Source organism: Electrophorus electricus, chromosome 17, assembly GCF_041902795.1.
Source record: "Electrophorus electricus isolate QZ-2024a chromosome 17, ASM4190279v1, whole genome shotgun sequence".
NCBI classification, from domain to species: domain Eukaryota; kingdom Metazoa; phylum Chordata; class Actinopteri; order Gymnotiformes; family Gymnotidae; genus Electrophorus; species Electrophorus electricus.
The window spans coordinates 15,313,755-15,339,950 of record NC_137513.1 but is presented as its reverse complement, the minus strand read 5'-3'; the positions used below and the strand labels follow the sequence as shown (position 1 = coordinate 15,339,950).

At 39.4% G+C, this 26,196-nt stretch overlaps 3 protein-coding genes across 13 annotated transcripts in view; 1 reads left to right on the top strand and 2 right to left on the bottom strand.

Annotated features, from left to right (window-relative positions):
* The window catches only part of pld1a (phospholipase D1a), a 29,055-nt gene extending 23,083 nt beyond the window's left edge, over positions 1-5,972 (bottom strand). For 3 of the 5 annotated variants that reach the window (XM_081699967.1, XM_027008570.3, XM_081699968.1), the window contains exons 1-2: positions 5,817-5,971; positions 753-932 (exon numbers count right to left, since the gene is read on the bottom strand). In XM_081699967.1, the coding sequence (XP_081556093.1) occupies positions 753-900 (148 nt within the window). In that variant the 5' untranslated portion in view covers positions 901-932; positions 5,817-5,971. Of the gene's footprint in view, positions 1-752; positions 933-5,816 lie in introns of all 5 variants that reach the window. The other 2 variants (XR_014117863.1, XM_081699969.1) reach the window with 1 other exon arrangement.
* Positions 5,973-8,465: 2,493 nt separating this feature from the next.
* ghsra (growth hormone secretagogue receptor a) lies at positions 8,466-11,273 on the top strand. 2 transcript variants are annotated; one of them, XM_027008586.3, is made up of 3 exons: positions 8,466-8,644; positions 9,021-9,647; positions 10,057-11,273. In XM_027008586.3, the coding sequence occupies exons 2-3, from the start codon at positions 9,038-9,040 to the stop codon at positions 10,359-10,361; spliced, it is 915 nt and encodes a 304-aa protein (XP_026864387.2). In that variant the 5' UTR covers positions 8,466-8,644; positions 9,021-9,037; the 3' UTR covers positions 10,362-11,273. The 2 variants fall into 2 exon arrangements, with proteins under 2 accessions (XP_026864387.2, XP_026864384.2); XM_027008583.3 differs by having other exon boundaries at positions 8,466-9,647.
* A 6,953-nt stretch (positions 11,274-18,226) lies between these two features.
* fndc3ba (fibronectin type III domain containing 3Ba) overlaps positions 18,227-26,196 on the bottom strand; it is a 101,234-nt gene continuing 93,264 nt past the window's right edge. For all 6 annotated transcript variants that reach the window (XM_027008532.3, XM_081700492.1, XM_027008531.3 and 3 more), the window contains one exon: positions 18,227-22,065. In XM_027008532.3, the coding sequence (XP_026864333.2) occupies positions 21,754-22,065 (312 nt within the window). In that variant the 3' untranslated portion in view covers positions 18,227-21,753. The remainder of the gene's footprint in view (positions 22,066-26,196) is intronic.

Here is a 26,196-nt window from a genome sequence, read left to right as displayed (position 1 = left end):
TAACCGCTTATGAAAGTATGGATTTCAACACAATTAAGAGATAATCTGAAACCAATTTGAATTACTATCCTACTATATGCTTTAGTACAAGCTACTCTTGGCAGGCCCAGCAGTGACATCTTGATCCCCAGTGTTCAGAAACGCTCAGGGCACTTATTCTCATACACGCATAGAAAAAATTAATGGGCCAATACCACTTATCACAATTTTCATATCAGCGTCTTTGCATGTTGCCTCACCCTGGACAGGTAGAGCAACCTGCCTGCCTGCTTACATGTCTCAAGTTAGACAAAGACAGGGATGACTCAGATCCCCCATGCAGTCCCACATAAGCTCTCTTTTGCAATCGTTTGTGTAAGCAACGCTGCAGAATGGGAGCAACAATGGGAGGAACTGAAAAAAGAGAAACAGCACTACGTGATTGAAGGTGTGTAAGTGAGGGAGCAGTATTGTGGTCTTATAGGCATGTTGGGACATGATGCAGTATCTTTATGGGAGTGTGCACTACCTCCTACCCTGCCTGCCACCACAAAGCCTCTCTCGCTTTCTTTTTTTCCTTGCTCTCTTTCTCACCGTTTTTTTTTTACTGAACATGGAAAACAAACTTTAAGCCATAATAGTCTAGCTACACTATTGACACTCTCTTGAGTTCCTTTACAAGTGCTAAAAATAGTGCCAACCACTGATGACTTCCTCCTCCCCCGCCCTCGCAGAGTCCTGCACTGGAGAGGGTGGAAAAGTGCTTTCCTCACCGGTATGGTTCTCTTGAAGGTAATCCACCTGCTCAGCTTCCTCATCCGACCCGCTGAGATCCAGCTCCCGAGTGTCCAGATTTGGCATGATGTCGGTCATGTCTGTGAGCAGTAGCTTCCTGTCTGTGGTCTGCAACACCCTCAACATACACAACAGTGGGTCTGGGGAGAACGCCTTGTCTGTACACATGCGTGCATACACACACGCACACACGCACGCACACACGCACGCACGCACACACACGCACAGTCAGTCAGTCTCTTATGATCAGTGAGGTCGAGTTACTCCCACTGTCTCATGTGTCAACATTTGTCTTTTGTGTGAAAAGTGTAGTTTCCTATAAAGGTGTGCATTTAGTGGGACTAGTGATCCAAGGTGTTATTAATTTGCTCAGTCAATCATTAATTTATCCATTCACTCATCCATTTGTCCATAGCCTATTGATAACATTAATATTAAAAAACAAAAAACAAAAACTGGCACACACAAAATAAAAATAAAGGTATTTCTAAATTAAGCTCCAAGTCTGTTCTAAAAATAAAATAAAAAAATCTATCAATAGCATATATGTTAATGCTCTAAAAATGCCAAGACTTATAATTTTCTCATATATTGTGTGTGATTTCAGCTATACACAAGCCTGGTAAATATAAGAAATTGTTTTTTTTTTTAAACATGTAGAACTCTAGCTGAAACCAAAGCCTAGGAAACTCCCAAGTGCTTGTTTTATTAAGCATAAAGGTAGGGATTTAGTACAAGGGAAGGGGAGCTATTTGGATTCTTCTCCAGGAACAGCCTGTGGTGATTAAGCCAAGATCAACCACAGATCAATCTGAGGTGATGTCAGATCTTCAGGCGAACTCACGTCACAGCTGAGATTGCAAAAATGAAGCAACAGGAAAGATCTCTGCTCTATTTGTAAACATCCACTGTGTTTTATCACTTGGTCATTTCAGATAAGCACACTTTGTTTTATTTAACTGGCTCTCTTCTATGTTTAGCTCATCTTCCTGTGTCAGAGGGTCATAAGGTTATAGTTCAACTTGTGCTCCATCTGTGCATGAAGCCCCTCCAGTAAACATGAGCTTTAAAATAAACATGGGATTAGAGCATAAAGTCATTCTCACATTAAACATTTACCCATGGGGCCACATAGGTTTCGCGCTGTTTTTTTCCACTGTGTTTACTGTATATAATTATGTGTCCATTAATGTGTGACTATAACAGCATGGTACGGTTAGGTGGGGTAAGTCCTTTAACAGCATGGTACAGTTAGATGAGGTAATCGTGAGAATAGGTGGGATACTTGCTGTGAACCTGAGGCTGCTGACTGCCCTGTGCTGTGGGGTTTGTTTGCTTCAGAACTGTAACACTATGCATGGCATGATCATGGCACCACCATGTCTCACTCTGCCATGCTGACACATTTACGAGGTTTATGCCTCGAAAGGTTTAAATGATCATAAACACATTTATGCTGACAAATGACAAATTAGTATGTAAGACAGATTACTTTTACCAAAGACTATTAATGTGCACTTTTTTGTTTGTTTTTATTAAAATTTTTATTGTCATTTTTTAATATACGTTTTTCCAGTTAACACAGGGACAGTCTTCTGTAGTTCAGTAGCCAGGGTAAGTGTAGTATCCACAGTGTACTGATGGGCTTTAAGAACAAAGACTGGTTTCAGGATTTTTAGAAGCACACCATGGTCATTGGCGAACAGGAGCTGGCACCAGCAGTGATTGGCAAGTGGTCTCAGGTTCTCTCTCTCTCTCTCAGTCTCATTTTGATAGTCAAATGGCATCATCACACAGCTGTGATTTTGCTGCCAAGGTCCTTTCTCCTTCATGCAATTATCTCAGAAATGTGGCTACATAAAGACATAATGGGGCATTCACCCTTTTCAAGTCCTTCAGACAGTCAAGCTTAAAGATGTGAATTATCCAGTCTTAGGTGAGAGTTAAGGGCTCTGGACGTTCTGCTTAAAGGATGCACCAAAAAGCAGGAAAGAGAGGCTTTGTAGCTGTTTGGTCCTCTATTATGTCATCTTTGCCAGAAACCAACAACCTCTGGAAGCTTTTGCAGCCAGCTGAGCTCAGAGGAAGGCTGTGATGTTCCAACTCAGTGAAAGACTGTCAAGGTCCAGCCCTCCACAAGGATTCCAATAAAGACTCTTCAGTCTAACACCATGTCAACATCAAGAACTGGAAGCCCAAGCCACTTTTATCTGATTTTTTAAAAAAATGTATTTACTTGGAAAACGGCAAAGAATAAACCTGATCTATATTTGAAATGACTTTTGTTTTATATTGAAAATATTAAATAGATGACAATCTAACTTTGTCTACTAATATAGACTAAGAGTTCTCATTTGTCCATAGATGCATGTTTCTTCTCTTGGACAGAGGACAGAATAGTCCTATTACTGCCTGGGATTTAGAGTATCTCACCATGGTTACAGTCAGCTATGAAAGACCACTGAGTGAGATCAGCAAAAGGCATGGAGGTCCAGAATGAACTTCCAACACACACCCACGCACATGTACACACACACGCATGTGTATATTTGCAGACATATGCACAAACATGCATTCTCATGCACACTGACATGCATATTCACAAAGTTCATATATTACTCAGCACTGTTCACTAAACTACCCCACCAATGATCCCAGAGTGGTACAACCTGCAACTCTGGAGAACACCATTTTGAACTCTTACATGTCTGATTTTTGATGTTGACATAAAAGGAAGATACCATGTACTGTATTTGGGGGTATTCTATGGTTATCTAACTGCCAGGATATTTTTGGAAAGCTCCATTCTGAACTAGTCGCTATGTGGTGTAGTGGACAAACTATGGAAAAGGCATATGGCCAAATAGTGCAGTAGAGGGAGTGTTCATTAGCTGCTATAAATGTTTTTGAACACAAATACGATATACAAAAACTAATCCCATGTTTATTTTCCCTCTGTCAAATGATAAAGCAGATTCATTTTAGCATCATTGTGTGGAATTATCGTCTAATTCACTCTACATAAACTGCAGATTAACTAGAACCTTGGTACAAATGCTCAGAGATCTTAGTCTCACAAACGTCAGAGATTGTTTCTGGGTTGGGCTTTCCATGTCTGTAACAAAGAAAGAGAGGTTGAGTTTCAAGGGGACCCTGAGGTGCAGCCATAGATAATGTGAAGAAAAGTACCTCGCGCAGTGTTTTCACAGCACACCCTCAGCCAGCAGAAGGACACCAACTACCGCAGACTATCAGCTCCTGTCCACAACTTTACTAGGAAATATATTCACTGCTTTTCACATCTACATTAACCAAAAATACATTAATAGAGACAACTTACAGCTCAGCCTGGGAATGAGAGAAGGAGAGATATAGAGAAAGAATGAAAAAGAAAAGACAAGAAAGAAAGAAAGAAAAAGAAAGAAACAGAAAGGCATAAAGAAAGAGACTGTTTCCTTTGTGCTCCAACGATGGGATATCAGTTGTTGCTTCCTGGCAACTAGTTCCTGGTGTGGTGGAAATTCAATGAAACGGGGAGTCAGATGTGGATAATAAGTAAAAAGGTTTTAATAGAAAAGAAAGATTCCACAGAGTGTGGGACTCACTGCCGAGAGGAGCCCCGAGTATACAAAGCGTTGCTTAATATACAATTCTGGCTGTATGCTCTGACCAGTCAGCTTTAAGCGTTGCTCATCTCTTCAGGCCAGCTGGTAACAGTCTGCTTGGGTGTCGTTTCTTCTTTGCATGCAGTGTAGTAAAACAAGCTAGACAGTTCCTGTTTATCTAATCTACAGTCACACTCCCTTAATAATCCTTGCTTACATAAGCATTTTTTCCTGGAGAACATGGTACTACTGACTGTATGTGAATCACCGAAGAATGCAGTATTTCCTTTACACTGGCCATTGTGGTTATCCTGGAGAAAGGCCTGAAAAAGGCATTTTGGTAGGAGGATAAAAGTGATATGAAACTAGTTGTGTCAGCTGTCATTGAAACAAGATTCTTCACCATCAGCACCTCACATCTCTGAACTTCAGTCTCCTGTGTGTGAGGACAAGTTAGGGATCAACTTTGTGGGAGGTCTTGGTACTTTTAGGGAACTCTTAAGTCAACATAGAGTAAATCTATTATTGTCATATAATGTTGTTCATGTGAGATTGGTGAGAACATTCCGTGAGCTACTTCTGGTTGCATCATCTGGTGTCATCAGGAGGTCAATAATCACATTAGAAAGCCACACCCTCAAGTTCCATACAGTTGCAGGCTCCAAGCTTGTCTCTGGGACAGAAGGTCCCTCTGAGTACTTGAGTAAGGTTCAGTAAGGTTTATCCAAGCAGGGCCATGTGTCCTGTGCATTGGTGAAGAGCATGCAGCTGGCTTCCTGCTAAGACCAACATCTCACCTCCATGCTAAAGCTTGCTTTCATCTACTACCACACAGCAGCCTTGTGAGTTTTGTCAGCGCCTTGTTCATTCCGACTGGAAGAACTGTAGTCAGAACTGCAGAAGCATGCGACCAGTTGTACCTCTCAAACTTGAGTCTTGAGAAAATCACTATACTCAGTTTTTGTATGCAGCTTCCAGCTAAAATGCCATTTCTCTTACTCGAGTCATTCCAGAGAAGTGTGTTCATCTTGCTGGTGTATGAGAGTATTTTAGCTCTCCTCTCACAGTTGTGTTTGAAATTATTATACCTGAGCTATAACAGACAGAGTGGTTACTTATTATGGATGCTCTAGGTGACTGAAAGATAAGGTGAAAGAAAATCAACAGAAAGTCTAACAACCAGTAAAACAGGAACTCAGAAATTTTGACCAAATATCTTGAATGCAGCTTCTCCCTGTAGGTCTTAGTGGAGTTTCAGAAAAGTGTTTTCCAGCCAGCTGTAAAAACACACTCCAGACACACAATATTGCCCCTGACACACACTCTCATGTAGTACACTCTCTATCTCCCGAAACAACCCCCAACCAACTCCACAGCTTTGCTTTGCTGCCCAGAGTTTGGAGTAGAGCAAGAAAAAGAGAGAAGAACTTTACTGACCTGCGCTTGCAGTTTGCCTCTCTTCATTTTGTCTGCTTTCTATTCCAGCTTGAATTCATGCATTTAAATACCATTCACATGCTTTATACACACTCTACAGTGAAGCATGTACTCTCCCTTTGTGTTGTTTCGAACAGACTGACTGAACAGTGGAAAGATCATTCACAGACCTGTGACTCTGAACAGGGAGGTTCTTTCTCTTAGCTCAGCCTCTCAATTCGTACCAGCCCACCAATCAGCTGTGCTCACATACTCCTCCTCCCAATACTGTTTTACAGGCTAGAGTTGGCCTGGGTATGTGCTCTGGGAAGAATTATAAAACACAATACCCTCTGTCAGAGCAGTCTTATTCAGTCTCCACTGGTAATGTTAGTTTATTTGCAACAATATGATGATGCAAACAGTTCAGAACAAAAAACACTGCACTTCTGATAATCAATACTTCTCACAACACTGAGTGTAGTATTTCTCATTAAGTTCCCTGAAAAAAGCATGACATGTTAAAGTGTAAGACACTACTGTTTGAGAGGTCACAATAAGCAGAAGCCGTGTTCTGTGAAACCCCAAACCACAGCCTTTTTGGCTGTCAGGCCGCAATGTTTTTTGTTTAGACAGAATGTAACTCCCTGTCCAGAGTGTGACTGCATATCTGAGTGCAACTTTCCACTAGGCATTTTAGTGTGAGACCACTGCTGTGTCTGTCTGCAGAGCCGGGCTGGTTTTCCCTCCTATATTTGAGGAAAACTCAGTCAAGATCTCATGTTGTTGCTGAAAACAATAGACCACCCACTCCAAAGAACATAGCCCAGGGCTTTAGAAACAACCAATGGCATGTTAGAACAGAGATAAGCCAAAGATCTCTTGGGTGCTCTGTGGTACTGGGAAGACAGGATGCAGTCAAGTTCCTCCTTTATGAAAGGAGTAACCCTTAGTGTACAAGAGCAAGCTGTGGAGTCCAGTCAGTCCAACTCTCCTAGGCACAGGAGTAGACTGCTGAAGCTAATTTATGCATAGAGTATTTGAAGAGATTTGCAGTAAACTGAGTCACATACATAACCTGCATTCTTACAAGCTATGTGCTCGGTATGGTCAACTTGAAATTGGTTCTATTCAGTATGAAGTATTGGTTACTGGAGCAGCAAACACTCAGCTGCTCTGCTGCTAATCAGTTCTGTGCCAGATCAAACATTCTCATAAGGTCCTGATTGGTCAGCCAATCAGGACACCTGTGAATTTACAGACCATGGAGCACATGTTACTTGAAAGCATTCAGCAGTGTGACAAAAGCACACCAGGGAAGCACACCTGTACTGCTCAGCAGAGGCCTGGCAACACATTTAACACTGAACTATTTACAAATATACATATTATACTTTATAACATTTGTTCCCTTTTGTGGTGCTGGAAAGGTTGCAATGTATGACACCAAATATCTTGACATCACCTGTTGAACAGGGTTGGCCCGGGAACAGAATTCAGCATTTTACTGACTCAGCCTGAAGGGCAGAACCCTGCCCTGCTGCCACAATGCTCACACTGTAGGTTTGGTTCAGTGTGTTCTAACATGTGCTCTAAACACTGCACTGAACTCCAAATCAAACACAGGTGTCCAAAACATAAGGCATTGTGGATACACCCACATACAAGGCAGTTCAAGCTCCATTTGGAAAGCAGGCTGTCTACTGTTCACAACTTCTTTGACATTTTTATCTGACCCAGGCATGGCTACAGTGTGTGTAAAATCATTGCAGAGAAGAGTGAAGGGACCATTATCTGCAGCCATCAATACATTTATCTATAAATACTGAGGGATAAATGATACATATTGCTACACATTTAAGCCAGTCTGCCTGACATATACTGAATGTTTCCTTGTTCTAAATTCTTATGCGGGTCAAAAGTACATACGTTAGGATCTACAGGATTGTCTCGCTCGCCATCTAGTGGTCTGTCATCTAATAACCACTCCATAACTATTGTTTGTTTATAGTCAGATTAGGATGATTATGTCTCAAATCATTTAAAAACTCTGTGTACTGTCTAGACATAGGCTATACACATAATGACATTATATGAGACCCAAAGAGCCCATAGGTTTCCGGGAGGATCTTTTAATGGTTAAAGTAAAGTTAGGCTAAAGTAAGGTTAACGGAAACCTCAGTTTTATTACATGTATACATTGCAAGCATTTGTTGTACCCTTCAAACCTTGTATGTCCTCCTGGCGCTTAACTCTAGAGGTATCTTCGTTCTTCCCACCTCACTCCAGTTATGTTAACACTTTCGGTTTTTTAAGATTTCTTCCAATAATAAACGACTGAGTCAGCCCAACGTAGACCAAGCTAAACGTAGGATTTTTCAACTCTGTTACACTGTGTCACCGCTGGATGGCATCATTAGATGAGCTTTAGGTACTATAGTCCGTTTGCTTATTTATTAGAAACAAATAAATTAAGGCGCCCCCCCCCCCTCCAAATATACTATTCTCCACACTAACAGGTTAGGACAAAATGATTTAAGCCACATCCGTGGCATCCACGCGTAGGTCTACGCATATCCATTCATAGGTAGCGTGCATAATGCATTGGGCTGCCTTGAGATCACATCCCCCAGGATACCGTGACCTCGGTCATTCTCCTGCTCTGTCGTCTTACAGGAACGTAAGGCTGCTTAAGAGGCAATGTTTCTCTGTGGCGCGCAAACGGATTTCTGGGATACTACAAAACTTGGATTTCCATGCTGAAAAGCCTACATTGAGTTTCCGATCATTTGGACGCAGTGCGATCCTTTATTGATGGGAAGTTTTTAGGTTTCCTTTTAGTATTATAGGTATGTGTTTGGTAATATCACACACAGGCACTTGTAAAACTGCACGTTTGTGCTATTTGTGTTTATGCTATTCGTGCCCTGGATAAAGGTGACCGAACTTCGGTTACAAATGGTCATCACCCCTAGGGATAACAGCTATGGGGAATCAGTGTGGCAACTGTCACCCCGACATCTCTCACATTGGCGAATCGAAACACGTCGCTAGATAGTCAGACACTTCTCAGTATGTATACCTGTACCAACAACTCCAACTGTTCCATTAATAGCAGTTGGGATGATAATGCTACATTGTGGGAGAGCGAGCACCCGGTCACCATTTTCCCTGTCCCGGTCCTTATCGGGGTCACGGTCACCTGTGTTGTCTTCTTCCTTGCAGGAGTCTCCGGGAATCTAATGACGATTCTTGTGGTTACCAAATACAAGGACATGCGAACAACCACAAATCTATACCTATCCAGCATGGCCTTCTCGGACTTACTCATTTTCCTATGCATGCCTTTGGACTTGTACCGCATCTGGAGGTACCGACCATGGAATTTCGGCAATGCACTATGTAAACTGTTCCAGTTTATTAGTGAGTGTTGTACTTACTCGACCATTCTTAATATTACAGCCCTGAGCGTGGAGAGGTACTTCGCGATTTGCTTTCCCCTCAGGGCGAAAGTAGTAGTAACCAAGGGTCGTGTGCGGGGGGTAATTCTGTTTCTCTGGACACTGTCTTTCGTCAGTGCAGGACCCGTTGTTGTCCTCGTTGGAGTCGAGCACGAAAATGGAACTAATTCACGGGATACCAATGAATGCAAAGCGACAGAATATGCCATCAGGTCAGGACTGTTGACCATTATGGTGTGGGTCTCGAGCATATTTTTTTTCTTGCCCGTGTTCTGCTTAACTGTTTTGTACAGTCTTATTGGTCGAAAGCTCTGGAAGAGAAAAAAAGAAACAGCTGGAACGAATCTATCAAGTCGAGATAAAAACAACAGACAAACAGTGAAAATGTTGGGTAAGTGTTTAATATGTATAAAGATTTAATATGTATAAAGATTAACAGTCGCGTAACTGTTATGCTTTTTCCAACTGCGTACGTTACGCACGACTGAGCACATTACGCACGCGATGCTAAATCTTTTAAAATGTGAAAATTAAACAATTTTAATATTTTACACAGTGAAGTTATAGAAAAGCGCAGCCTATCACTGCCATGCTCTACTGATGCACACGACCAAAATTTGAGTACGCGGAGAGTGGATTGGAGATATGTGCATAACCAAGAACAAATACGCATGAGCTCCCTGCCACCAATATAAACCGTGCCAGTTGTCCTACAAATTTACTATTATTTATCATGTTTCATTAGTTATGTGATTTAAAACCTTTTGCTGTGTTAACTGTTGCTGATGCTTTCTCCGTAGCTGTGGTGGTATTCGCCTTCGTACTCTGTTGGCTTCCTTTCCACGTCGGCCGCTATCTGATCTCCAAATCGTCCCAAGCTGTATCACCGATCATGTCTCTGATCACCCAGTACTGCAGCATCGTCTCCTTTGTGCTATTTTACCTCAGCGCCGCTATCAACCCTATCTTATACAACATTATGTCTAAGAAGTACAGGATTGCGGCATGCAGACTCCTCAGCCTCAGACGCGTCCCGCGGAAGCACGCGAGCGCAGCGAAAGGCGAAAGTTCCCCGGGCTTGACTGAGTCCAGTATTAGTTTGTGACTTCAATGCTAAACCTCAACATAATTTCTTGTGCTGTAAAATACATTGTAATACAGCTTAGCACATTTTTTCTCGCTTTGAAAGACCTGTTGATTTTGACCACTAATTTCAGAAAAAGAAGTAGTGGTTACTTCAGAATAAAGATAACTTTTAAATGGATGCACAGTGGACATTGGAGGGGAGGGAAGCGGGTCACGGAACACTGGAAACGATTTGTCAATGTCAAACACATCATAAACGATCAGGGAGCATGTAAGAGGAATTTAGTGCATGTATTTCGTTACCAATCATGTACAACTTAAGAGTGTTGTCTTGTTGGTTTTTCAAATATTTTAACAAATGAATATAAACTGTAAAAACTGAGGTACATAGAACAAAAGAACATCAGCTGCCTTATATAACAGAAATCTGGAGGACAAAATTAGCACTGTAGATACAGCAGCGTCTTTTTGCACTCGACAAGGAGATGCCAAAGTGCTGCCTTTTATTTTAAATGTGCCTGAAATGTCATCGTCTCTTAACAAGCTTTGCCCAGTTTTTGTTGTGTGCGTGTAACATGCGCGCGCACGCTCAGGGCTCCGACACATGCCTACAGAATCAGCAACGAAAAAAAGCACAAAAGGCTTTTTTTTCGTTCTGTCACGACCAAAAATCTCACGATAGCAGTGGCTTGTGAATATGACTTACGCCTCACAAATAACTCGCTTACAATCGCTGTTGTGTGTGGTAAGATGAGTTTAGCTCGAGTCTTTTCATATTCTTGCACTGTAAAATTAAATTTCATTTCGTTTCATTTGAGCATCGCAAACCAATGAAATGATTGCAAAGGATTGTGTTTAAAACGCCTATCAACGTCCAACCAATGTCGATGTTGCTGAGTGAATATCTGTTTCCTCGGCTGTCTCTTGTAAACTGTAACTATTTATAAAATTATGTAAAAACTTAAATAAAATTTGTAAATACACAAACATTATGCTACTTGTATTTCTGTGATTTATGTTTTTAAGTAAATGTTAAAGAGATGAGATGTCTGTAGAAAAAAAAGTGTAAATCCATTAGATGCAATGGGAATATTCTGCTAATGTCCAGGTAAAAGGGTGTAAATGAAAACTGTTTAGCATTTAGAGTGCTGACTTTCAGCAGTTAGCCGGCAAGTGAGGTACAAAAGCTATCTGTTAAACCAATTAAATACAAAGTATTGCTTTGACATAATTTTGACCCAGTGATGTGCTAAAATAATACTGATCAATGGAAAACAACTACCAGTTCACTCCAGAAGGATGACAAATAGTTGTTTGCCCAGGCCTTCTGTTGAATGGAGGACAGGGAGCTGACCTAAAACCAAATTTATAGCTGACGTAGCCATAGTAGTGATGTGGTACTAGGTGTTGGTGCTGGTATGAGTACATCAGTGTAGAAGTGTTCCTGAAACTTAGAAATGTGCCAACACCACTTCTGGATTAAGAGTCTACCTAATAATAACCAGCCAGTAGCAGCCCTCAGAAACTGAACAGTCATGAGGAATTTAGGGGTGTACATGGCAACAACTGGGCTATATTCTCTAAATGTACATATAAGATGTATACATATGGTGTATAATGAGTACAATTGCATTCTGTTCTCTGGAGCAGAAGTAGAGCTGTAAAAGCTAGGGCATACATGAGTTTCCATGCATATTGCCCTATGACCTGCTGTCCCACAAGAAAAGCTTGAGCTGGGTTATTGTCCACCTCTTTCACAAAGTCCTTGAATATGATTTTGTATTATGGTTAGATCCTATGTTTAAACTCCAGACCAAAAAGCCATAACTGAGGTCATAATTGACCTCACCTCTGTGGAGCCTGCTCTCACAGCAAGTGGGTGCTCCCCTGGAACTATTTGAGCTTATGCGCATTAACTTTGCCCCATACCTGGCTTGGACACAGATCTGAGAATACTTGTAGGAATGTGCTAACACTGTTATGGAGTTGTTGTTGTTGTTTTTTTGTTGTTCCAAAATGTTTTAGAGAAGATAATTATGTTATTAAAAGGAATAATACACATTGAGAGGAAAACAGTGCTCTGACTGCACAGCAAATAAACTTGAATGCACTTATCAGTAGTTAGGGGCATCATTAGGCCTGTTTTAGGGGGGCTATATCCCCTTTTAAATGCTCTTTAGTTCCCCCAAATAAGCATTATTAGTTTAAATCATCAATAGTTCTCATTATTCTATATTATTCAACCATGCCATCATATCTCCAAATTTACAACATATTGAGAAAAAGGACCTAGGACCTGGGAGAAGTGCTGCTGCTGTATAACAGCCCTGAAACCTGAACCAGAGTTTGACTCTGAAATATTTAAAGTTTGGGTAATCTATGATACCATTACTGATATTCTATAAATCACTGTAATACAACTACATGGAGTAGTTTTTGTCTGGTAACGTTATGGTACAGAAGCGTAGCAAGTCAGTGAGTTAGCTACTAACCTAGTTAGCTAGCAACGCTAGCTAATGTTATCTAATGTAAAATAAATGAGCAAAGTAATTGCACTTACCCTTAACCTTATTTCCATGTACACAGAGGCTACTGAACACCTCTCTTTAGTTTCTTTACATGCTCATATTGTTGGAAAAGCAGCAGTCTTAAGATCAAGTTGTATGAGCCTAAGCTTTACACATCCCATAGTTGTGGTAAAGCACTACATATAATGGAGTAAACGGATGGTCCTCTCCAGTATGCCCTTTTAAAGTTAACAGATTTTGTCCATTTTTGGATATTTTGGGATTTGGGGGCTATTTGTGCATGAGGGTTAGAGGCTCAGCTTTAGCTGTATTTATATGTTAATACACTTTCATATTAGCTGGTGCATAGCCTTTAAGCTAGCAGAAGGAACCCTGATGACTAATAAACAAATGCTAATGTAACAAGCAAACTAAAATCAACTTGTGCATTAAACAATTTGACATTTAGGGCAGGTGTTAATGTGTTGTTCTTTTTCATTTCTGCAATTCTCCTATTGATATATTTCTAGTGACGCCCCTGTCAGCACTTAATGTGGAGGTAAATATCTTTGGATTTGATCAAAAAATGTACTTTCATTCAAAACTTGAAAACCTACTTGACAATGTTATTTCCATTCAAAAACTCCTATGTGCATAACACCCTGGAAGATCAGCACTCCACTGCTCTCAGTCAACAAACTTGAGTGACAAAAGAGAGGTGAAGCCAAAGCATAAAAACATCCCAGTTTACCATTACTTTCAGTGCCCATGGACCCCCAGATCTACATAAGATGGGAAGTAGTTAATAAAATGCCTGACTGTATAGGCTAGGTTTTCAGTCTAGCCTTAAATATTGTGACTGTGTCTGAATCTCAAACATTTACAGGAAGGTTATTCCATAGTGTGGAATTCTTGAGAGCCTGCACCTGTTGATCTAAGCAGACGTGGTGGATCTTAATGCACTAACAGTTCTCTAAGGCAAGACCATTCAGTGCATTGTTGGTCATTAGAAGTATTTTATAATCAATACGAAATTTTACTGGGAGCCAGTGTAAACTAGCTAAGATAGGGGTGATGTGATGAAATGCTTTTAGATTTCCAGCGGCTGCATTTTGAACTAGCTGGAGCTTGTTAAATGTTCGTTGCCATGGTAGTATCTGCTTGTAACCTTTTTGACATTAGCTAGCTAGCTAGGGTTATATGAGTAACTTGCTTTATAACATAAATGTAAATGCCACAAAGAACTACCGCGGCTTGTTATCTAATTTATGGTATTTCGGTTTCTCAGCAGATCTTATGTATCGATATAACATTTGCTAGTGAAGAAACTTTTAAAATATATATAGTTTCGAATCATCTCTAGTCAGGTAACGCTAGGTTAAGTAAATGCTAGTGTATTTCCTTTGCAGAATTCCTCTTTAGCTGAAATATCTTATTGTAGCACATATAGTGCCATCATTGCATCGATCAGCCGCAACTTATGCTGTGAAGTTAGTTCAAGGGAGTTTCTTTATTTTTCTCAAAATGTTTGTATACAAGACAACGTTTTAAAGCATTTTCATGCTAACATGCTCAGGGCAGTCTATCTACTCGGGAGACATTTCAATTCAAGTGTATTTTATCTGCACCGGCACCGACAAACCTGTTTGTGATGACGGAATCAGTTGCAGCTGGGCTATCTAGCCTATCTTTACTGTGTCTTAAAATAATATGTTAGACTAACTGGAATTGGATACAGTTTATTGCATTAAGCTACAATTAAATAGTTTATTGTTCACTTTCGTCTAGTTATATTCGAACAACTGGTAGTTACATAAAGTTGAATATTAAATCGGCATCACTTCGAATGTGTTGGCACTGCCGTTTCATAGTGTTTTTTTTATGACCAAATACCACCAGATCTAATTATGCAGTATATCAACTAACGCGATAAACGTATTTTCACATACCGAATATGAAACGCAATGGGATACGTAGTTTATAGGTCCCAAAAGGTCTGAGCTCCATGCCTACGACACCTCGCGTTTACTCTCATGTGTTTCTTACACGCACAGCCGATATTTAAACAGGCCTATTATTTTTGTTGTAGTAGGCCTGTAACTTCAGTTAACCAGTGTTGTCAACATTCAGATAACGTTTTGCATGATGTTGACCAACTTTCCGCTTATCCGATGATAACGCATAGCGATTTTGTTCTCTATCGTGCCACCTCTTTTAAGGTGTGCAGAATGGAGGGGAACTTTGTCGTACCCATGGAGTAACCGTCCTTGTTTCAGGGTCAAGTTACAGAAGGAAAAACTTGTTTCCATTAATGTCTTACATTAAAATGGGTTTTATTTTTTTTTATGTATTTAAAACTAATGCATATATTTAAAATAAATAAAAAACACTAGCTGCACTGAGATGACAGGTAAAGCACATAGAAATGTATGTAAACACTAGCCTCTTAGACCAATAAGAAAGCATTTAAGAGAAGGCTGTTTGGAGTTAAGCCCCTCCTCTTTAGAATTGCTCCCATACATTATATACAGCCGTGGCCAAAAGTTGAGACCGACAAATTTTGGTTCACAGTTTACTGCCTCAGTTTTTAGATTCATTCGTCAGCTGTTTATCGTATAGTGAAGTACAAGTATACGCATTTCATAAGTTTTTTTCCCCCACTTTTTATTGACAAATACATCCAGTTTAAGCAAAGATTTAATATTTACAGTGTTGACCCTTCTTTTACCTGAGCATGCTGGAAATCTGCTTCTAGGCAAAATCTTGACTGATAGCAACCTATTCTTGCCTAACCAGTGCTTGGATTTGATCAGAGTTTCTGCATTTTTGTTTGTCCACCCTCTTTTTGAAGTTTTACCACAGATTCTCAATGGGATTGAAATCTGGAGAGTTTCCTGGCCATGGACCCAAAACGTCAATGTTTTGTTCACAGAGTCACTTGGTTATCACTTTTGCCTTGTGACATGGTGCTTGTCATGCTGGAAAAGGCATTGTTCTGCACCTGGATTGTTGGGAGAAGTTGCTCTCATTGATACCATTCCTTATTCATGGCAGCGTTCTTAGGCAAAATTCAGCAAACCCACTCCCTTCGATGAGAAGCAACCCCACCTAAGAATGATCTCAGGATGCCTCACTGTTGGCATGACACAGGACTCATGGTAGTGCTCACCTTTTCTTCTCCAGATGTCCCAAACAGCCTGAAGGGGGCTTCATCAGAGAAAGTACATCTTTACCCCAGTCATCTGTCTCTATATCTCCTGCAGAATGTTAGTCTGTCCCTGTTGTTTTTCTTGGAGAGAAGTGGTTTCTTTGCTGCCCTTCTTGACACCAAGCCATCCTCCAAAAGCCTTCGCCTCACTATGCATGCAGATTCACCCACACCTGCATTCTGCTATTCCTGAGCAAGCTCTGCATTGGTGGGGACCCGATCCTGTAGCTGCATCCTCTTTAGGAGACAGTTCTAGTGCTTGCTTGACTTTCTTGGGTGTGCTGAAGCCTTCTTAACTGCAATTGAACATCTCTCCTTAAAGTTCTTGATGAATAAATGGTTGATCTAGGTGCTCTTACAAGCAGCAATGTCCTTGCCTGTGAAGCCCTTTTAATGCAATGCAATGATGACTATACATGTTTCCTTGGAGGTAACCATGGTTAACAGAAGAAAACATCAACCACCACCCTTTTAAAGCAACCGGTCTGCTTTTCTGATCAGCACGACAGTGATATCAGCTGCGTTGTACTTTCTCCTACGCTAACGAATAGATCACTGAAAAGAGAGCAGGCCATTTTATGGCAGGGCTGGAATGAGTACCTTTTGTGATTAAGTTAATTTTCATGGCAAGGAATGATTTTACAATTAAATATCAATTCATCTGACCACTCTTCACAATCTAGAGTTATTGCAAATTGCCACCATAAAAACAAACAGAAGACTTTGTAAAAAAAAAAAACCAACAAAATTTATGCTAGTCTCAAAACTTTTGGCCACAACTGTAGTTAGCTAGCGAGATGATGAGATTCAGTTATCAACAATTAAACAGCAATCTGGTCACAATCTGAGATGCACCCAACACCCTGGCAAAGAAAGCAAAGGGAGAAATTTGTTTGCTCTTGCATTTCCACCAATTTCCACCCATCGTTTATTGTATTAGTAAAGCATGTTGCAATTTGTTAGAACAACAGGGATTTTTCTGAATGGCTGGAGTTTTGGCACAAACATTTCAGCATTTTACATCAAGCAGATGTAAAACTTGAGAGAGGTTTGTGGAGCTGAAAGCAAAAATACTTCGCAAGCATGTAAGTGTTTTAAGTTTTCCAAATTTGAATGGTGCACGGCTGTTCATTGAGCAAATCTGCATATTCAGCGTTGAGTAAATTCAATTTATTAGCTGTGTGGTCAGAGAAGCGTTATCCTCTCAAATAAATTAATCCTTTTCTCAAATAAAAAAAAGGAAATTCATACACTGTTCCCTTAAAGAGCTCTGCCCGTCTCACTCAACCAAGTCATGTCTTCAGATGGGTAAGAACAGGAAATATCTGTGACCAATGAACTCCAAATTCAAGTGGAGCCTATGTTTAGTTCACAACTTCACAAGAGAGTACACATCTGAAATCCATACAGCCACATGCCTGATGTCCTGTGCCACTTACCTTCACTGGTGTGATGAGCTGAATGAAACTCCTCTAGATACAGAAAAAAAGTTTAATGGCGTTAAGTACAGACTTCAAGTTCAACATCCCACACTCTGCAAGAACAAATTTTTTAAACTCTATTGTATGGTCATAAACAAATGGATTGAAAAGTTCTGTTTTTTTAGGAAACCTTTACAATAATACAGGCCTAGAGACTCAGAATGTAGAAGAAATGTGATCAAGAAAATGAATATCTGTGAGTGAACCTTCCTACTGTAACTCAAGCAGTTTAAGTAAAGCTTTTTGATTACATGTGGACATTTTAGTTGATGCATTTTTATTTAAAATAACAGACAATAGTAGTGTTAAATATTCATTTAACTTTGTTTCATTTATTATTATTAAATTGTATTTTACAAAAAGCTAAATCCAACACATCCTCCTCCCTACTCTCTAAATATCAGCATCAACCATTGAAAAATTCATATGTCAACCATTACACCTAAATATAAACTGAAATCTAAATCACTGCTATTTCAGACATAGTGTGAGTAGTAATTGTGGTCTTGAAGTATTTCTTCAATAAGTGTCTCTGAAATAACCATGCAAATGAGTGATGCTTGAATTATAATGGTTTACAAGGAAGACCCTTTTAATGATTTAGCAAATATGACAATTAAATGATTGAGAATCATTTTCCATCTTAACTGACAGTAAATTTACCAAATACAATAAACACATCTAAAAGTCAGAAAAAATTAAAACATTTATTGGGTATAAATATATTACATATACGCTACAGTTACAGTTAGGTCTTACATAGGGTAGTATCTGCAAAAAAATCTATACATTAAAATTGATATGGCAGTTTCTTTAATATATGCATATGAAATTGTCTAACATTTACAATACTAGAACAAAGTATGATTCTTAAAAATCATACATCATCAAAACCTTGGAATGTTTTTCCTTTTTTAATCTTTGAGGTAAAAATAAACTTTGCTCTTGGAAAATATTTGAATACATTTGTGGTTTTCTACAATTTATCTGGAATCAATTGAATCAATCAATTTAGGATTTGATAAATCTCCAAACCTTTGCCAGAACAAATATAAAACAACAGAACACTCCCACAATACAAAAAATACAAAATTGCATTTGGGTCATAAAAGTTTTTTCTAAAAAAAGGGGGTCCTCATGCCAATGTCATCTGATTAGATATGATCATAACTACTACACGGCCAGTTTGCTAGTTTTACAGATATTTTTCAAACAATTGATACTGTACTAATAATCAGGATTTGAATACACTTGCAAAAAAAAGAATGTTTTCCGCACATCATAATTTGATCATGCTAAACCTCCTAATGCTTTGTTTTAAAAAAGTGCTTCATTTGTTAGTTGTCACACTATATCTATAAACTCTATGTATAACTCCTTAGCAAAAATACTTGATAAATTCACTACGGTGATAATGATGTCAGGGAAAAAAAAATCACTTGCTTCAAAACATACGTTTGATTGTGTTACTTTTCAGTGTGAAATAACATGAAACATTTCACCTCAGAGGGGTTGTACAAATAAATGGCACAATTTTATCTATAAAAAAGATAATCACAGATAAAGTTGACATTTTCCTTTTCAAGAATTAGGATGCTCTAAGGATCACAATGGATTTGTCACAGAACCCTTAAAAATAAACAGGAAGTATCAAAGTAGACAAGCCTATGCTTTGGCAAAAGTAAACTAAAGTAAGCTTCATAACACTATGGAGCATAGCCAAATGTATCTCTGCATATCCTTACACTGAACTGAAACAAAACAGAAGCTGCTTAAACATATGCTACAAATCACTAGGTAAATAAAATGGCTGGAAGATTCAGTCTTGTAAAAGGAGATAAGGCATTTGGTTAAAATGCTTTCTGAAGAGTATGCCACATGCTCCCAATTACTGCAGAAAACCCGACTCTTAATGTTAGAAACGCTGGCCTTAACTGTAAATCTACAACACGTGTGCTCTCACAAACACACACACAATGAAAAGAAATCAAAGACATGCTACAAGAAAAAAAAAAAATTAGTACATAACTACATCTCTTAATTTCTTAAAAATAAATAAATGAAGATTGCACTGTAATTGGCTTTTAAAGTACTGTTTGCAATACATAGTATAAATAAACCTAAGTAGAATGATACCTTACTTTCCCATTAACTTTGGCAAAAGTATTTGAGCCAGTAAACGATTTTGCTTACAGATGCATCAGAGCAAAGGCACAGCTTAGGCAACAATAACCAATAAAATAACTGCATATAAAGGTGAAGGCAGATGACAAGAGGCTACCATTATGACGACAGCAATTAAAAAAAAACAAAAAAAACTTTCTTTTGAGTTGAGTGTTCTGCACCCTCTCTTAAACAGAGTATTAATTTCTTCACCAAGAGATAGTCCATGTCCCTGAGGTACAAATACAGGCTTCTCAATCAGTCAAAGGGTGGGGTTCACTCTGAAACTAAACTACACCCACTTCTGTCCCTTGTTTTTCCCCCTTTTAAAAAACCCCCCAAAACAAAACAAAACAAAAAACCCTTACCCCCCCCCCCAAAAAAAAACCAAACAAACAAAAAAACACAAGACTCTTTGGATCAGTGAGATCTGCTGGTTTGTACCTTTACTTGGCTAATCATGCTTTGCAAATACCACTTCTTTCCCTGGCTGGTTTGGCTTGAACTCTGCTCTGTGGGGGAGGGGCATCTCTGCTGCGCTGATGACATGGCAAATAAAGCACCTTTAAAAATTCTAACAGGCTTTTTCCATAATGAGGTTGAAGAGCAAAGACACCTGTTCCTAAATGAATGGTGCTGGAATAAAAAGCATCTTAAATGCTTTTTGGTGGCTATGTGCTCATGAAAGAGTTTCACAGAGTGATCAAGACAATACACTTATTTTTTACTTTGCCCTCTGTTTCACAGCGACACACTGAAAATTCTGGCACCACCTGTGTTCTGGGTGAGCAAGGACCTAGCAGAGCACACATCCAGCTTGGAAGGCATCCAAGCCGCTTAGGCAACACGTGGGCAAAGCAAGTCTCTCAGCACCAGGTGCTTCACCTTCGAGGGCCAAATAGCCACAGATTGCAAGCTGTCAGACAGGGGCAGGACAATGCATCTGGCAGCCCAAGCACTTCACCAAGGGGCTGTGTGTAGAACAGAGACTGGTGTGTGTATATATGTGGTGGTGCGGTGTGTGTGTGTTCCAATCTAACGCATTTTGCATGTCGGTCAAACTCCCGAACCCACCTCCGCCACCACTACTGACCACAGATCCGAAAAGCACCATAGAACGTGAGTTAACACAAGCTCTTGAAAAGATACTTCAAATGTCAAGGTAATTTATATTACTTAACCTCTATAGAATCTTATAAATTTTCATATACATGTATATATTAGATAACTGGTTCCATTCTTTCTTAGGAAAATAAAACACAGAATAGCAGCATCACATAAACCACATGTTGACTACAACTAGCTTTGGCTGCTTAACGCTGGGGCTTTTAAAACAGCCTTAAAACTACAATGGGGTTTCTACAGAGCACACAAACTAATAGTAAAAGAAAGGACAAGAGGCGATCATCATAAAATAAAAACTGTTGAATAGTACGTTTATCATATTAAAGCTACAATACCAATAATTTGTATATATCTGTAAAATAGATGCCTTGTAATAAGCCTTAAAGGAAAAAATACCGAAGGGAGGAAAAAAAAAAAAAATCAAGGTGAGGCGATCAATGCAGAGAAAATAACTTTTTCAACAGGTATATGGTGTACATGAGTAGGGATTCAGGAGCATGCAATACATGGCACAATGATAATGAGCGCCAATGCGCAAGGCCTGATCATGTGATTTTCCCTTCCTAAGGTGCAGTAAAAGGCTTCGGGCTTGTCTAGAGCAAAATCCATATGACCCAGGAGAGAGAGAGAGAGAGAGAGAGAGAGAGAGAGAGAGAGAGAGAGAGAGAGAGAGAGAGAGAGAGAGAGAGAGAGACAGAGAGAGACAGAGAGAGAGAGAGAGAGAGAGAGAGAGAGAGAGACAGAGAGAGAGAGCGAGCGTATAAGAGAGAGAGCAAGACAGTGAGCTTGTGAGTGAGAGAGCGCGAGCACAAGAGGGAGCAATTGAGAGAGTGAAAGAGAGAGGACCTTAAGTAATCATTGAACTACAATGCGTATGTCAGCGGTGTACATCTCAAGTGTTTTGGTCTGTTTCTCACGTGCCGCTGTTTACTTCATGAAAAAGTGCTCCACCACAAAGGCTATGAAGAAAGACAGGGCACCAAAGGCTCCCACCAGGAGCGCAGCGAACCGTTCGTCCGTGGCAAACATGCCCGCAGCCTTGCCTGTCTGGCTGGCAGGTATCTCACCAGGCACAGGAAGCTCTGCACGGTGGAGGGTGAAGGGTGTGGGTGTGCTTATCGGTCCACAAAGCTCCTGTGTGCTGTCTAGGCAACGGCGACACACATAAACGCGGAAGCGGTAGTCTGTGTTCCACTGCAGGCCTGAGATGTGGAACACTGTGCCCTCTCCCTTATATACCTACAGAAACAGAGAATGTGAGAGATTGGTGGCATTTAGTACATAGTCCACCATAGTGGAAATATGGAGAATATGGAATATGGAGACCTTTTCTGGACCATTTTACTGTTCCACACTTGTTTGAATGTTGCAGCTGGTGATGCTTTGCTATATATTAATATTGTGCTGTGCAGACTGACTGATATTCAAATCATTATTTCCCTGAAAGTGCCTGCATGTATAATATGTAGATCTCTGGATATACACATTGTTCATTATTGTGCTTTCAAATCCAATCCTTGTGAGTAATCCTGAAATTACACCACTTTCCTCTTAGACACAAGAACACAGGAAACTAATAGACTAATAAGTATATACAAATTTTATGGTTTTGTTTATAGATCATTTGTTTATAATTAATTCAATAGCGTGTTGATGTCATGCCACTCAACTGTTTGTATTTGTAGTTATAAAAGACTATATGCCTATCAGGAGGTCACTTTTACAGTCTCTTACTCTTGAAGGACACATTTCACCAAAAATACTTTGAGGCATGTAGAAAATATGTTTCTAAAAAAAATATTTACATTTTCCTTTACATTTATGAGTCCAGAAAAGAACGTGATGGCATTTAATAACATTGGTGCTGTCAGCCTGTATCTTTCACAGGGAGATATTTGCTACAGTATTGCTTGTTGTGTAGATGAGGGTTTTCATCATAATCACAAGCCAGGGCCAAATGAGAAAGTGGCTGTACTAAGCACCAGGGCTCATATCCTGTCAATTGTGAATGGGATAATACCGCATCTCATTAATACACTGCAATGTTTTGGGGTCATCTCTGTCATCACACCACCAAGGGTTGTGAGAACTACAACATCCTGAAGTACAAAATGTAATCTGAGTAAAGTAGAAATACTTCTGTTATTTTAAAACCAAAAAAAAGCAAAGAAAAATGTGATGTTATCAATGGACCTCACATACTCTAATGGAATGTTCCCTTTTATGACTGTTTTATCAGGAAGGAAATGGAACAAAAAACGAATCGCAAACAAAGCCAAATATTCAAGTTTGTGACAAGCTATCATTTTGATGAAATAAACAACAGTATAGGATCACACAACACACCAGTTGCTTCTTACTGTATGGGAATCTGGCCAAAAAGGATGTTGTAATTAAACCAATAAAATGAAAATGCAAATCCTTATTTTTTTTTTTCCATACATGTGCGCAAAAATACTGCCTAAATGAAAACACAAATGAAATGGCGATATTTACAGTTTAATTTCCCTTACAAGCATGAGTCAATTTTGACAAATAGAAAAAGAAAATCAAATCATCATTTTGTCATTTCATTTTCATCATCATGATATTTTATGGTCATAGCTGAAATGAAATGGCTAATAAGGAAAAGGAAATCCTCAGTTTGGCTTTATTTCTTCATTAAATGCATAGTAAGTGTCAAAACTAAAATGCAATCAAAAAGCAGCATTGGCTTCATCTGTTGAGATTTTTTTCCTTTCACACTTTTTCAAGCAGACCTACATGTAAATTAGCAGTGGGCAGTGCAAATACAGTGGAACTACCCCTGGAATTTGGAATTGCATATTGTAATTTTGTATATATAGTGCTAAATAATAATGAACGAGGTCAGGGATTGCAGGACTTACACGCCACTTCCATGGCTAGAGAGACGACTGATGGTTCTGAAAGTTTCCAGAGTCAAATTTTCAAAGAGAGCTTGTTTGACTCGCTAGGATGAATGAGTATCCTCAACCAAAAAAAATCATCCTCAAAAAAAAAAAAAATCATGATTAACTGAGGTCTACCATGGCACTGATGTCATGTAAAAGCACTCTGTAAAACAAAAAGTATTTACAATAGAACATATAATACTATATAAAGAAAACTTTATTTTAATTACAACAAATAACAACTCTGGACCGCAGAGGGTAATAAATTAAGGAGAAATAACACTGAATGCATTTTCAGGAAAAAAGAAATTGCTCAGTGTAAACTGAATTTTCACTTGGACTGAAAGGTCTACCGCATTAAACATCTTTTAAAATTATTAAAGAGACTACTAAGCTGCAATTACATTAATTCATTACTTTACACCATGGCATACCATACAACTACTGTATCTCTAAAGCTTATATTAATCAGAATCATTTAACCCAAAAAGGCACAGCAATTTGATGTCTTAAAAATCCTGGGGCAGAATATACCTGTCAACAAAAAAGTTTGGTTTTGAGCAGGAGGGAGATGCCCCTGATGATGTTTCTTGTGCAGCAGACACTATTTGTTCAGCAGAAACAGGAGTGTCTTCTGAAATTATGTCTGGTTTGGTCTAACCCACTAGAAACCAAACTGCGATAAATCCTGCCACATAGTGGCCTGGAAATCAGGGTTGGCAGCAGCTGCTTCGTATTAGATGTCACTCCATAGACATATCCTTCATCCACACTGGCCTTTTTTAACCTTACCTGGAACATAACAAATGCTCCCTCAGCAGACAAGCAATGTGCTCTGTTCTGATTGCTGGCACCCAATGCAACTATGCCTAGTGCAGTAAACTCTTCCTGAACCAACCCATCCGATTGGCCTTAGATGTGAGAGAAGGTGTGAAGGAAGTTACAGACACTTGGGATGAAATTCAGTATTGACCCCACAGTACCAAACCAATCTAAATATCTAAATATGTTTATTTAATAAATAGATGTATTTGAATCCCTTATGTTAATTCAAAGGCAGACAATATAAAAAAAGCAAAATAAAATGCGAAAAAAAAGAAAAATAAATACATATTTTCTGTTCCTGTGTACTGTACCAGCCATTGAGACAAATTAATTTTTGAAAAGTACATATCAAGTGGTTTCAGGATGAAAACTGCTTTAGGAACTCCCATTACTCATACATAAATTGCTGTTTTATAATGTACAAAATCTCTGCATAGTCTGAGGTAATTAAAAATGTACACAAAGAACATCATTACCAAGAGAAAAATAATTATAGGTCCCAAGGTAGAAGCTTTCAACTGATCTCTCTAAAGAAAACAAAACAAATGCATTTTTGCTCTCTTTCCCCAAGAGGGTACTCACAGAGGGAACTCTGTGGGTAGTGATGAGCAGTTTGCCATAAAACTCTCCCTGCACATAAATATATGTACTGGGTACTCCACACCAGAAAACAGGTTATTAACAAAGATAAACATAGCAGTTGCCTCTAGATACAATATCCATATTAATGGTTCAAGAATATAGTGCTGGACCCTTATTTTAACTGATGGGTTTCTGATTCTTCTCCTTTTTCTCCAGTTTAACTGGATACTGTAAGGCCAAGGATCACCAAACATAGTGTAAACGTAAAATATCACAGTGAAATTGTTCATGCAAATATATGCAAGTATCATCATGAACCTGAAGAGGATTGTACAGCAAATCATTAAATCTTTTGGCCTCTATGTCAGATTATCACAGACCTTGAGGGATATGTACATACATGCTGTGGATGCATGCAAAATATGATTTGAATCAGCATTTGGGCAGTGCTGTAGGTCTCCGTCTTGTCAAATAAGTATGGTGAACTTGGGGAGTGATCAGGTCAACTGCCAAAGTGCGAATGTCTACATGGTTGTGTTTGGACACTTTCATTTACACTTGCAGCCATGTTTTTTTCATTTGCTACCAAACACGTGTGTGTACACGTGCGTGTTTGTGCCTGCATGCATGTGTATTTGTGGGAGCATGTAAAGGAAAAATGGTGAACCAGACAGGTAATCGGGGGGGGGGGGTAATCATCAAGGACAGCGCCTCAGTGTGACCAGTGAGAGGTGAAGAAGATGGAACAACTGCTTGGTGGGGCCAGTGTGAGCTAAACAGCTGTACGAGCAGCCTAGCAGGAGCAGTCAGAGATTATATCAACCACTCTGGTCCATGATTCCACTGACCTGCCACCACTTTGAACAGGTATACACAGGACAGGTGCCTGAAATTTTGAGCAGTCTGGCACATGTTAAGTCACAAATTAAAAAAATCATATCACAATTAAAATGGTCTAATAAAAGTTGCCCTTGTAGATGTGGGTGAATGGGTGATTACTACCCAGTGGCAGTGAAGACATTTTCCCACCAGGCCTTTGGATTTACACTGA

Coding starts and splice junctions, on each gene's coding strand:
- ghsra (XM_027008583.3), top strand. CDS start 8,870: ATGTATACCTGTACCAACAACTCCAACTGTTCCATTAATAGCAGTTGG. Junction 9,648..10,056: donor ACAAACAGTGAAAATGTTGG/GTAAGTGTTTAA, acceptor CTTTCTCCGTAG/CTGTGGTGGTATTCGCCTTC.